Raw genomic sequence first — 14284 nt, 5'->3', positions numbered from 1 at the left:
CCTGCCTTTTTTGGCTGATTTAATCTCTCAGATTAAGAAACTGAACGTAGCATGGATGGATGATGGATGAATGGATGGATGGATGGACAACCCATATGAAATGATGAATGGATGAATAGAGGGATCACAGATGGATGGAAAGATGGACATTGGTGAATGGATGGATTCTCTTTTTCATTCTACACAGATGTGAAAAATGCGTTACTCAAACTCTACATTTTTCCAGACCGTTCTCAAAATAAACTCCAAATGTGTAAATATCTAGGAACTCCAACATCACTCTTTCACACATCCGACTTGTCGAAATTAACCATCTTCCTAATAAACGTTTGAATAAAATCAACAATGTCTTCTCACACCAAGTAAAGATGAGATATGGCTGAAGACAGAGCATCCCTGTTTGCCGACTCACATTTTCAGTCAAATCACTTGCTGCAGTGATTAAAATACCATCCATGCATGCTGGCATGACACTCTGCACGCTTCCTGATAACCATAAGTGGATTCTCGCAATTACATAACAATTAAGTCGTTAAAATGAGCGTCTCAAGACGGCAAGATAATTAACCCTTGATCTAAAAGATACCAGCATTAAAGTGTGATTGAAAGCTTCTTTTACCTTTTGTAAATATATTACTGTTCTGTAACAAAAAAAAAGGGGGCTTGCAATTGGAACCTTAAAAAGAAAGATATGCTTATTACTAGATCCATAGCATGGAAATGTATAAAAATGGTTTGCTTGCCTTGACATGACCCCGTTTGGCTTCTCCGTACTGGACATGCTTCCTAAGATGGTTGCAGATGGCTCGGAGGGTCGGGTGGATCTCCACGCAGAAGTTGCACCTGAATCCTATGGGGGTTTTATTTGTAAGGCTTTCCTGTTGACCAAAAAGAAAACAGACTCTGGTTTGTTTACTGTTCCGCTATCTTTATTAAAGCTGTAGATAAATTATTGAGCTTAAAGATTCCATAAGGACTAAAATATCAATAATCAGTCAGTATTAGTGGACATAGTCAGAGGACACTAATATGCTTTTCACGGCTAACCTTCTCCCCCGGAAGTTAAAACGTGTGACAGTTCTCCAACAAGAAGACTGAGGGTCTTTTAAAAAGGATTTACAATTAAATCACAATGCATTGTTACACCCAGTTACATAAATTAATAAAGTGAACGCTCAAATAGAATTATGCATTTATCTTTTTAACTAGTTATGACCAGGATGAAGAAGAAGTGAAAGCCTACAGCTTTCGGGTCACAAGAAAACCCGAAATCCATTTGATAAAATGAACATACGATATCACGCTATGCCTAAAAGACAAATAGAGGGTAGTCTAGAATTGTGTTTGTGTTTAAAGATCACAAGCAGTTCTTATTACAGTAGACAATAATAATGTCAATAACGTCAGTGGTTTTCGCAAACACTATTTCAACAACCTTTAAGCCAACGCAACATTAATGTTGGGGGTTTCCTTTGTAGAAATTACTGATAGATTTAGTTTTAACATCTGAAAATGGAAAAATATTTTAATTTTCTTAGATTTTATACATACGTTCAAAATGAAAGAAAAATATTTTTAAAGCCATCTTCTTTTGTGGCTAGACAACTTTTCTGGGCCAAATTTGTTTTGCAGGGGGTAGAGAAAAAAAAAAAACATTATCTCTGAATTTTAGAGGTTGCCAACCCCCGAACTACGACAATAAATTGGTTTCTCTGTCATTAGCAACTGGGGTTTCTAAACGTTAAATATATTTACATACCTATTAGGCACAAAGGAGATGAGAGTTGTGAAGGTAATTTGCAGTTATTTTAATAATAAAACAACGTAGACTATGTATACAACATGTTCTATTGTTTCATTCCCCCATGGTGGTTACTTTTCCTTGTATTATGCTTTTGTAATTTAAAAAAAGTGTATAATTAAGCCCTGTATGTTAAAATGTTAGTCTACTGTATAGCCGTGACCCAATGCAGTGACATGTCGATCATCTACAAATTGGATTGCCTGATGTCCCTGGTGCAGGGACACCATGGTCCTGCGACCATGAACAATATTAGTTTCTAGGTTTTTAGGATGCTGTTCGCACCACTGTGACATTTTTGAACTTGGAGCTGTAAGACTGAAGTCCACTTTTGTCTCTGTTCTCTTGGACAACCTAATCTAGATTTATATTAAATGAAGATGAGTGTTAATCTATAAACCGTAAAATACTGAGAACAATTTATTTTGTATACATACACACACATACATTTTTTATATTATTATTATTATTTTTTTTTTTTCTGGGTTTTTGTGGCAAGCTGACAGGAAAGGGGGTTGAGAGAGGGGGGAAGACCCCAGACCGGACCCAGGTCAGCCGCATCGAGGACTAAGGCCTCCGTACGTGGGTCGTGCTCACTACCCCTGCGCCATCGGAGCATGCCCACCTCAAAACATTTTAAGAGCAACTTGTATGAATAATTCTGAACTATGATTTTAACCCAAAATAATTGTATGCTATGCACATTTCTCACATAGAGCTCATTATGCTCACCTTCTCAAGTTTATTGTTCGGCTGCTCGGCTCCTTTCTGCTTGCCAAGAAGCTGCTTCTTCGTTTCAATTCTCATAACCCTCTTCTCGAACTCCTCGTTGTGATTCAGGAGATGGTCCGCCAGATCAGGTAGAGCCGTAAACTTTAGCTCGCAGTGGGAGCATTCGTATAGCTCTGACTCCTCATCCTCGGGGATAGACGACACCAAGAAGTCCCTCTTCAGGTCCACGCTGTGGTGGTCATTGTAGTGCATAGATAGCAGCTGTCCCGTGCTAAAGGACAACCGGTAGCATTTCAGACACTTGAAAGGAAGCCAGTCGTCGTCCTCCTCCTCTGGCTCAAGCGGGACCTCCAGCACCTCCTTGTCCTCTTCGTCCGGCGTGCCGTCCTCGGCCTTCTCCGGCTCCTTGGCGTAAAGAACGGTGAAGTAGCGGCCGAGCTTGCTGGAATGCTGCTTCTTGGGGAAGACGCCCGGGTGGCGTTTAATGTAGTGCGAGACGATGCTCTTTCTGCTGAAGGCCTGGAAGCCGCAGAGATTACACTGCCGCTTCTCCACCGCCAGACGCAGCTCTTCGCTCATTTCCGAGCACTCCCCGTCTGAGGGCGGCTGAGCGATCACTTTGGCGGGCTTGTCGCTCATCGTCTTGGAGGCGGCCAGGCAATGTGTGTAGTAGGCGTCGATATCGTGCCGCTTTTGGTAGTGCGCTGCCAGGCCTTTGCGGATGGGGTTCGTGTACGAGCACAGAGCGCACTTGAAGACGTTGTTTTTACCCTCCGGTTGGGCGCGCACGTTGTTGTGCTTGATGCGGTAGTGGCGAGCGATGCCTTTCCTTGTGGAGCAGAAGTACTTGCAGAGCTGACACTTGAACACGGCGTGTTTCTCTGGCTTATTGATGGGTAACTGAGAGAGGGCAAGGTCCAACTCACTCACCTCCTGGACTTTAGCAGAGCTGGACATATTGCTGCCGCTGCATTCAGCCATCGGCTCCGTATCCCTGCAGGAGGAAAAATTACCCAGAGAGGGGGTGAAAATATCTGAGGCCGACTGATTGTGATATTTCTCATAATGGATTTTGAGCTTCTCCAGCGTGCCGTGGGTGTACGGGCACATTTTGCATCTGTAGGCACCGTAGCCCTGCCTCTGAGTCTTGAACTTGTCGTCGCCTTCGTGCAACTCCGAGATTTGCTCTATGTCGTCCGCAAAGTCCTCAGCGGTGACCTTCACCAGCGGGTGGCGTTTCTGATAGTGAGTGAGGACCCCGTGAATGCGGGAGTTCACGTACGGACAGTGGCGGCATTTATAAACAGAGCTGGGGTTGATGTCTGCCTCTTGTGCAAAATCTGCAGCTTTTACTTTCATGCCCGGGTGCTTCTTGCCGTAGTGCGTGAGGAGGCCGTGGAGGCTGTTGTACTCTGACAGACACACGGTACATTGGTAAGGGTTGTTGGAAATGGAAAGGCGTGGGTGGGAATAGCTTTCTTGTGGCGGGGCGTCAATAACTAGTGTTCCTTCGTCCGACTGGCAATTCAGAAGCCCGTGTTCCTTTGCGACTTGCTGCTCAAACTTGTCTGCGGAGCCGTTCCCTTTGATGATGTCCAAAAGCACCGATTCATCCTCTTTGATAGCCCAGGGGTGAACAGCCTGGTAGTGACTTGTGATGTCCCAAATTGAGCAAGCCTCAAAGGCACAGTCTCTACATTTGTAATGTTTGCCGTCGATATTTCCCCCGTGCTGGGTGGTTTCTGGCCCCGCCCACAGCTTGCTGGCCATGTACGCGTAATCAACGTTATGCTCGGGGTGGCGTCTTTGGTAATGAAGCAGAAGGCCCTGGGGATCAGCATGAGAATAAATGCACCACTCGCAGTGATAACCCGCCTCTAGAATGCCGTCTTGGTACGCCCAGTGTAAAATAGTCATGGCTGTGGCTTTGACAGTAGGGTGCTCCTTCTTCAGATGCTTCTTCAGGGCATACACGTACGGGGTTGTGTAGGAACAGTGCCTGCACTTAAGGGAGCGCATGGGTGTCGCGTTTTCATGGTCGGCAGAAGCCGATATCGCGGTGGAGGAAGCGCTGCTGGACTGGACCATCTGTGCGCGCTCGCGCTGACTCCGCACCACCGCCGTGTGACGCCGCACCAGGTCGGCGTTGGCCTTGGTCTCCCTGTGCTTTTTCTGGTAGTGGATTAGCACCCCTTTCACGGTGCGGTTGCCGTAATCACAGTGCTGGCAGAAGAAGAGCTCTTCCTCCCCCTTCTCCCCGCCTCCGAGCTTGGAGCTCGAGTTTTTGGAGCCGCCGTGGCCGTTGTTTTGAAATTGCTTCAAAAATTGCTTGGGAGCAGCGATCTGCAGTTCATCCATTAATTTCATCAGACCAGGGGTGGGGGGGCCATGCTTAATGTATTTAGCCGTCACTTTCACTTCCGGGTGTCTTTTCTGGTAATGGACCAGCACGCCCACAACAGACTTGTTGCTGTACACGCAGTGTTTACAGTAGTACATTTCTTCATCGGATCCATACACGCTGACATTGGACTGTTTTGTAGTGCTGGAGATGGTAGGGCTGAAGGAGGAGTTGGCTAAAGGGTGCGACTGATCAACTGAGACCACCTTCATTGTTTTCTGTATACGGAAATAAGAGGCCTTTTGCTCGGGGTGTTTCTTTTGGTAGTGGACTAACACAGAGTGCATGTTGGCACTGGAAAAGGAGCAGACGTCGCAGTCGTAGACAACCACATTGCTGATAGTTTCTTTAAGGGGTTCTGTCTCGGCACCGGCCTCTGGAGACTTGGGGACCGTTTTCAGCACTGGGCTTGAGGAGGACCTGGGCGCTGAAGATGATGAGTTAAAACTTTTGGGGCCGGAGTTCAATATCTCTCGCAGCGTTTGCGACTCACTGGTCTTGTTGCTCTGCTCGACAATGTAGCTGGAGAAGATCATGGCATTGTTGATCTTTACAGTGGGGTGCATTCTTTGGTAATGAGGCATCAGGCTCCTGACGTTTGGGCTTGTGTACGAACAAAAGCGGCACATGTACAGAAGATGCGGTTGGTTGAAGTTGAGCACGTTGCTTGCTTCCGGGTGATGATCCATGTAGTGTTGGTGCAGGTCGTTGTAGTTTGTGTATTCGATGTAGCACTCCAAACAGCGAAAGACGGCACTCTGGTCCTCCGGATCCAGGATGTACTTGAAGCTGAACTTGATGTAAGGGTGCATCCTCTGATAGTGAGTGCTGACACTTCGAGCTGACTTGTTGTGGTAATCACAGTGTTTGCAGTAGAAACGCATGGTCCCAGAATCATCTGAATAGTCCATGTTCTCGTGGATGCCGCCGTCACTCGGATCAGCCGAGATATTCTCACCGTCGTCGGAGAGAGTCAGAGATATTGGAATGTTCCTGGGTTTCAACTTGGGGTTGCTTTTTCGTTTCCCTATTCTGCCCCCTTCGTGAGAGATTGGGGAATCTTGATGAAACAGATGCGTGTTGTACGTAAAGACCGGGTTTTTGTTGTCATGGTTACCACTCTCGTCCCCGCTGCCATTGTTCTCCCCATCTTCATCGTCCATGTCATCCAGGTTGATGATCATATCCTGCTGACTTTGGCTTATCTTGCTTTGAAGGTTACTGGCGATTTCATCAATTCTAGTTCGCTTTTTGACCGAGGACAGATCCAAAGGCAAGTCATTTATGGACTTTCTAGCTCTTTTTCCCGTGACTAATGTTTTCTTGGTGGCCGATCCTAATATCGAGGTCTGGGTTTTTTGTAGAAACATCGGAAAAGCCTCTGCTTCGGCGTCTGGCTGGTCGCTCATCTGGCTTTCAAAGACGTTGGAGTCTAGGTCATCACAGTAGGAGTGCTTGTGCTGCTGGTGGACTCTCAGACCTTTCAGAGTGGTGGTAGAGAAGCTGCAGAGCGTGCAGCGGTGAGGGTTCTGCTGGTCATTTGATGTGCTGGTTGGCTTCTTCCCATTTACTCTGGAGCTTATACTGCCCCCGTTTAGCGGCTCTGCGGCACCGTCGTTCTGAGGCTCCGGGCTGTCGCCTGTGAGGTCCAATGTCTCTAAGTCCGAGGGACTGTGGCTCTGTTTGTGCGTGCCGAGCTTCAAAGCGCTGGTGCAGATAAAGGGGCATTCGTCGCATTTGAACACTGTGGTTTTGCCGGAGAGGTGAATGTTTTCAATGTGGCGGGAGATGCTCCGCCTGTGCATCGTGAGGAAGGAGCAAAAGGGGCACTGGAATCGGTTCATGTACCTCCTGAACGGAATTCCTTTAGTTTCCAGTAATTTATTATCGCCATCCGATAGCAGCTGCTTTGCATCCGCAGAGAGGGTTCCCGTATAGTTGGGGTCGTCTATCTCGCCCACTTCTTCGTCGTCGTCATCATCCTCCAAGCTGCTCCTTGAGTTATCATCGTTGACCAAGTTAGTGTCCACATGAGAAGCACTGTTGGAGACATCAGGGGAGGCGAATCTTTTCGACAAAATCGAAGAACCTGTGCTGTTGGGTGTGACGGCACTTATCTGTGCGTACTGAATGGAGGAGATTTCTGCAACTGACTTTTCCACCATTTGTTCTGCTTTTCCCACAGAGTCGTCCTTTCCGCTCAAAATCACGTTTGACCCCGTCGGGCTAGGGGAAGAAGCGGGAGAACTGGGCTTGGGCGAGCTTGCGCTTGGTTCCCCTTCTTGATTTTCAGTGTCGGAAATGACGTCCATCTTGCCACTGTGTTCTTTAACCACATGGTTAGTCCAGCTGTCTTTCTGGTCAGTCTGGTAGTCGCACCATTCGCAAGAAAATGTTCCCTTGACAAGTCCGGCATCTGCTTCTGATTCCTCGTCACCCTTGATGGGCTCCGGTTGATCTCCGGTGCTGCTGGAGGGAACTTTGTTGTGATACATTAGCTGGTGTTTCAAGATCCTTGCTTTGCGGGGAGATTTGTACGTGCAATACTGACAGGAATACACTTTTGAGTGATCGTTGTGCATTATTACAGTGTAGCTGGCCTGCTTGGCGGCGTCTGGGGAGACACTTGCATCTGGATCCTCCTCTGGGACGTTATGGACCTTTTTGGTGTGATTTCGTAAGAACGACTTTGACCGGAAGTAACGGACACAAAACTTGCATTGGTAAAACGGGAGATGGGTTTCAGTAGTTGGTTTCTGTGATGTTTGGTCGGGGCCTTCAGACGAGTTGGGACCTGAAAAAAAAAAGTATGGAAGCTAGGTCTTAGAATATTAACTATTAAAATAATAATATTTACCATTTTGCTGTCCAAGATATTTAATTCTTTATCTGCTCAATGTAAAGACATCATCACTGTGCTATGAGGGTCCTACAAAACATAATGTAAATGATTCTTAATCCTCATCAAAAAACAAACAAACAAACAAAAAAACAGCAGCATCTGATTATTGCAGTGTGCATACTCATTCCAGCTTTAGGAGGCGCGTAATCCTTGTCACCCTTGTCTTCCTTGTCTTCCTTCTCCTCATTTTCCTCTTCTTCCTCCTCATTCTCATCGTCTTCTCTCAGAGAGTCCGACTCTTCAGCATCTGAGGGCTGCAGGAAAACAGTGTGCACTTCCTGAATGTGGGTCTTCAAGTCGTCGTAGGACTCGGCACGGAAGTCACAGCCGTCACACTGCAGCACCTCCATCGCTGAAAAGGGGGAGAACACCCTGGAAAATCAGGGAAACCTGCAAAACAGAGATAAAAATCATGAGTACATGCTGCTTGTTGCTTTGTTACATTCATTCAATGATTGACACTTATATATATATACATACACAAATATGTATTGTCTTGGTGTACAATATAACAGAGACAGTGATGTTAGAAGTTAATGACTGAGGATGCCGGCGAGCTCAACCTCAATTAAGTCTATATTAATGGCACTAAACATGACTTTCATAAGTAGGAGCTTGCTTCTGATCTTAGATGATTGCAAATGATGATCCCTGCTGTGATCATCTAGCACCATGAATAATCAGGTGCTAGATGCTGACACACTTTTGTGCATGACAAATAAGACAATGCATGGAAAATGCTTTTAAATGCCCACAATTTTAGGGTGTCAAAAGATATGTAGGTTTATTTCCTGTCTTGCAAAAAAACAAAGTGTAGCTTCCATGACAAAAAAAACAAAAACCTTGAGTACATGTTTTCATTATCACAATATAACCCAATAACAGGAAGGTTTAAAATATAATTAAAATCCTTTCAAATCTATGGAATGCTTAGATGTGTCTGTAAACTCTGGCAGTCTGACTCGACGTGGCAGAAGGGACGATTCAGCAGATGCTGCAGGTTCATTTTTGTGCAGCATAGCATTATTCCAAGAACAATGCAGGGACTGAGGAGGGATTATGGGTTGATTTGTCCCATTTTTTTTTTTTTTTTACCTTGGGATAAGCAACAGCTGGAGAGCAGCTCCACAGCTCAGTATTTAGAGCACAGCATTCCATCTGACTGTATTAACTGCTCTGAAGATTGCATGAATCAACCAAGAAAGGAAACCTTTATGTTTCTGGGGTCATCTCAGTTATTCCGACGTGGATGGGAAATATGGAAGTTAGTGGTGTGAAATTCATGTTACATTCAAAGGGTTGAGGGGCAATCTAGCAAAGACGAGAGCTAAAGTGTAATCCAGGCAAAAATATTCCCTTTGGTTGTAGTTCAGTTTTCAGCACTGTGGTTGTTTGAAAACATAGAAATCAAAACCTAGGAAGATTTTGCAGGAAGATCCATCGTAGAGAGGGAAGGCCTTATTAAATCCTCATTTTATAGGTTATCTAAAGGTTTGCTAATATCTAATTGTTTTTTTTATATGAAATAAACTTTGTAATAAAATTGGTTTAGGGTCAATCCAATGTGAATGATTAAAACTGCCCAAACCTGCTCAGCCCAAACACAAAGGAGTGGGTGATTTTCTATTAAGTACTCCACCAAGTAGGGTTTCACTGGCCAAGACCAGTTTTAGTCGACTGAGATTTATTTCATGTGTCCGTTTCGAGGCACCGGGTAAACTTAAAATCCAGAGGAGTCACGTTTAAACTGATCAGGAGGACTCTTCCCCGTATTTGATAACCGATTGCTTCATGATAGCTTTTTGTTCTCTTTTGCTGTAGTTTTTCCACATTTCTCACACATAAACTTAATCTGATGCAAGACTATCACACAATTGCATGACCTCACAGCTTTATTACCTATTTTAAAACATAAGAGGATAGTTGTGACACTGCAGAGAGCTACAATAGAACCATGTGGCCATTTTTAGAGCCAAACAAATCCCTTAATACAATCACCAGCCACTTATGCCATTTCTATAAGTCAGGATAAAGTGTTTATAGCCTCAGCCAACACCGTGTCCCTTCCAGGTCTGAACAGGGTTAGGTCCATTCCTGTCCAACATGGAGGGAGATGCTCTGAAAGCAGACGATGCCCTGATTTGACGAGACAAACCTAGACCTGAACTATATCCAAAGAGACTGAGAATACAGTGGATTAAAAACATGGAAAGCTGTAAACAAATACATTGGGACCACACTCGCTGAAACTTGTGGTTGTGCATGCTAGCAGGACCGTCACTGATAAGTCAAGCTCTCCAAACCACTCCATCTCTGTGGTTCAACTTAAAACAGGGACGAAAAAGAGTATGTTCATCACAAGAAGACAATTCGTTTGCACACCATATTATCCGATTTTGAATCCTTCAAAAATGGAAAAAAATTATGGAATATTTTAAATCAAAACCGACATTTGCAAATATTTAACGAACCATGTTTCTAAGAACTGTTCCCATGCAACAAGAAGTCATTTGGTTATTCTATTAGTCAAAGACCAAACCGTTTGCATGCATTCAAAGGGGATAAAGTGATCAAAACATGAATGTTGCTCTTTGGTAAATTTATTTACAGTAATAAATAAATTTACGGTATATATGTGTGTGTGTGTGTGTTTTGCACGAAGAGAGGAGCCATTAAGCTGTACGAACAACCATGGATCTACGGCGGCTAAGTTTTTTTAAGGCAGCAGTTTCTTACAAATTAAGAGCAAAGAATATGATTAAAGTACAATATGACAATGTTTTAACGTCCCTACAGACATGGCGCTCCCCATGCGAGAGGAAAGGTCAAAAATACCAACTGGGAACTTGCAAAAAGCTGCTCAGAAATGATAAAAAACGGGTTTGGCAGTCAATGAAGCCCTTTCCACTGATTAATGAATCATATAAACAATTCTCTGCATGGCAATTTTGTTAAAATGTAAGCAGAGAATAGGAGTTCTTTTGCAAAATATACCTTATGTGGGCTATACTGTCTTATTGTTTGGTAGATACATGGCATTTCCTATGTAAAAGAAACTAGTTGGTTAAAAAAAAAACTAAACCTGCCAGCGTTGTAAATTACTTTGGGCACCTTAGACACCATACAATGATCTTCAACTCAAGATTTCTATTTAGAGTTATTGTTCAAAACGGGAGCCGTTTAATCTGATCAAACCAGATAAACTAATCCTCCCGTCCTACCTCCCAATCCTAAAGGTTGGCCTGTGGAGCACTCCAAGCAAACCAGCTCAACTGCCTGCATGTCCCTGAGCAACCAGTGGATCCATTGTTGTTCAGGGTCAGGTTACAGCCTCATCACATGTCCACACCCCTCTCCTGGCAGTTTGCTCCTGTTCTGAACAAAGTTGGCTCCTAGCACGAGGTTCCTTGACATGGATATCAAGGGAAGCCTTTCAGGAAGGAGACGAATACAGCCATGAAGCGGGGGAAGAAAAAAAAAAAAAAAACCTCCTTCTCAACCCACCATCTGCCTTGCAGTTGTGCTGCGTCTTTTCAGCCAGTGAGTCTCTGCACCACACCAAGCTAATGGGCGAGATTGTGCAACTGCTTTCATCTAGTCAGCTGGGGCCCCAGCAGACAGCGCCTGAGCAGCTCAGATCCTCCTCTGAGCTGAGCTTCAAGGGCAGCCATTTTAGGAGCAGGCTATGTGTGCTTAGGTGTTCACAACATGGACCCGCAGATCTGATCCTCTTCCTGAAAGGCAGAGAGAGCCTGTCACTGGAGAGCCGCTGACAGAAATCTATCTGCCAGATGTACAGCCGTGTACCCGAGCCGTCTCTACCCACACAGCTCAGCAGAAAACATCTCCCACTCTCGCCAGGCTGGCTTTGCTTAGTCCTTTCATTTCTTGGGAACATTATCTCACACATCAGGAGATTTTCGGAGAAACGCTTGATTCCCCGTTCTCCGAGGGGAAAGGGAAGAATAGGTCAGAGCAGGCTGCATGCACCCAGAAGAAAAGCAACAAGAATAAAAAAAAAAGTGGAGAGAGCTACTGCTTTCTGTAGAAGCTGCCAACTAGTCCTCCACGAGGGGGTCTAAAAATGTGAGGCATGTCTGAACTTCTTTAACTCGAAGCTCTGCAACCCCGAGGAGAAGAAGGAGCAAAAAAAAAAAAAAAAAAAGAGGCGAGAAGGGGAAGGAAAAAGCAGGGAGGCGGCATGACGAAGCCACCTGGTAGACCTTCGCAAGACAAAGCCAGTGGACTGGGCTCCCCAGATTCCAAAGTCTACGGACGTTTGTTAATCACCAACCGGTCTCTCTGCAACAGCGAGCTCTGCCAGCAGTCACACCCTCTACTCAAACTGGCTGACAGCAGCTGCTCGGTCTGAAAGAGGGCCTTTGAATAAGCCAGCATTAAGCTGATTAGTAGTACAGAGGTTTTGTCCTTAACAGTGGGTTAGAGCTACCACCTCATACCCTCTCTCCTGGGAGAGAGGAGCCCACAGACATGTTACATTATTATATGTCGGGGCATTCTGGCTGCAGATGAATCATCTGGCAAACGAGACAGGATGTGCGTCTTGTCAACCTGCGCTGCCTCAATAATTAATGACCAGCTGATTGAAAATGACAGCCTGCCTTTTGAAACAAACAAAAAAAGGAGAGAAAAGCAGAAGATACTGAAGATGGAGAGAATCGATTTCTGCAGAGATGAGATGACAGCATCAGAGAGGGATCAATGTTTTTTTTTTAGTTCAAAGGAAGTTATAAAAAATAACAAATAACTAAACGAGAGAAGAAGCGCTTAGATAACCACGTGACGCTTCGAATTCAGATCGCTTCGGTCTGTTCAGTGTTCCGATTTACCCAGAAGACCTCGGAGAAAGATCCCATTGTGTCTGCAGAGGAGCAAGTTGGCTTTTTGCACAAAGAGGAGAAACTGGAGAGCGAGGCTGCTGCACTGATCGCGATGCCTAAAAGGGAGGGTTCACCGAAGCAGATCTGGTGGCGCGCTTGTTCCCCTCGCAGACAGAAAACCCACGGCCCACGTGGGTAGGATAATGACTAAAAAGAACTACAGCATAAAATGACCAACACTCTGGAACATTACCTCCATACTTTCAATAAAAAATAGCCTCAAACAGAAAAAAACTTGGAGGATTACCATCCAACTTCTCAGCACAAAGACATGTGAGCTACCTGAAACAAAGAGGACGAGATCTTACAGGATTGCACTGAATCATCAACTTCTAAATGCATGTCTTAATGAGGTAACTGACCAAGTCTCAGTCAGTCCCAATGAGACCTATCTACAACCTATCCATACCCCTTACACCTCATCATATCGCGTGACGACCACAAACAACCACTTAACTTAATGGGATATTATTTGATAGACTAACGTAGGCTCAAAGCTTTATAGAACCAATCATTTGGGGGTATGTCTATAAGGGCTCTGCTCAACTACAGACGGAAATTTAGTCCCCTCCTTGGAAAGCTGCTGAAGGTCAAGAAAATTGGATAAAGAATATTTTTTGAGTTCTTGCCAAATCCCAGTTGGATTTGGGTGCGTACTTTGACTAGGTCTTCTGACACATAGATATGCTTTGAAAGGTGAATCTCTTCCCCAGTTTTAGGTCTTTTGAAGACTAACTCTTACTTGAGTAAGACTTCTGACTACTCTACCTGCTGCGAGAAACTCCATGAATAAAAACCAGACTTGTTTTACCCAAAAAGGCACAAGAGACAAAAACCTAGATTTTATATTAAAGTGAGACTTCTTATTTGTACACAAGCTTTGCTATTTTAAAGTTTTCTATCTGCTGAAATCATTGAGCCATTTGGAGATCAAATTAACATACAGGAAACAGCAGATATTGTCATTGGAAGTACTTTGCACTGTTTTAACATAGTATATATACATTAACTGCTATAATTATTGCTTTCAAGTTTAATGTTGAAAAAAATGACTTGGAAAAGTGTTTTTCTCTTTAGTGTCTTTAGTCTATCTTGTGTCTATAAAATACCAGAATTTGCACATAACCTTATATTTTTGTCAGTCCTATTACATAATTTTTAAATATTAAATCATCAGATTTTATGATTAGTTACTCAGTACATGAACAGCCTTTTCACTGAATACATTTTACTCTTGAGTAATTTGTTAGCTGACACTTTTACTTGAGCACAATCTTTGGCTACTCTACCCACCTCTGATCATCTGACCAGAGCATCTTACACAGCTTGTGGCAAGCTGTTAACAGGATTTGTTATGGCTTTCTTCTTACCATTTCTTTTTTTCATAAAAGCCAGATTTGTTGAGTGCAGGAAAAATGGCTGACCTGTCAACAAACTGTCCCACCAGAGTTTTTGATCACCATAGCTCCTCTAGTTATGTGTCTATCTTTGTTCACTGATGTTCTCCAACAAACCTCTGAGGCCCTCGCAGAACACCTGGATTTATA

General features: G+C 44.3%; 1 protein-coding gene across 3 annotated transcripts in view; it reads right to left on the bottom strand.

Moving 5' to 3' along the window:
* znf462 (zinc finger protein 462) overlaps positions 1-14284 on the bottom strand; it is a 61020-nt gene that overhangs the window by 19558 nt on the left and 27178 nt on the right. For all 3 annotated transcript variants that reach the window (XM_012868974.3, XM_012868976.3, XM_012868975.3), the window contains exons 2-4: positions 7958-8226; positions 2534-7728; positions 744-878 (exon numbers count right to left, since the gene is read on the bottom strand). In XM_012868974.3, coding sequence (XP_012724428.2) covers positions 744-878; positions 2534-7728; positions 7958-8186 — 5559 coding nt within the window. In that variant the 5' untranslated portion in view covers positions 8187-8226. The remainder of the gene's footprint in view (positions 1-743; positions 879-2533; positions 7729-7957; positions 8227-14284) is intronic.

The sequence above is a fragment of the Fundulus heteroclitus genome, chromosome 8 (assembly GCF_011125445.2).
Source record: "Fundulus heteroclitus isolate FHET01 chromosome 8, MU-UCD_Fhet_4.1, whole genome shotgun sequence".
Lineage (NCBI taxonomy): Eukaryota > Metazoa > Chordata > Actinopteri > Cyprinodontiformes > Fundulidae > Fundulus > Fundulus heteroclitus.
This window is presented reverse-complemented; position numbering and strand designations above follow the sequence as displayed.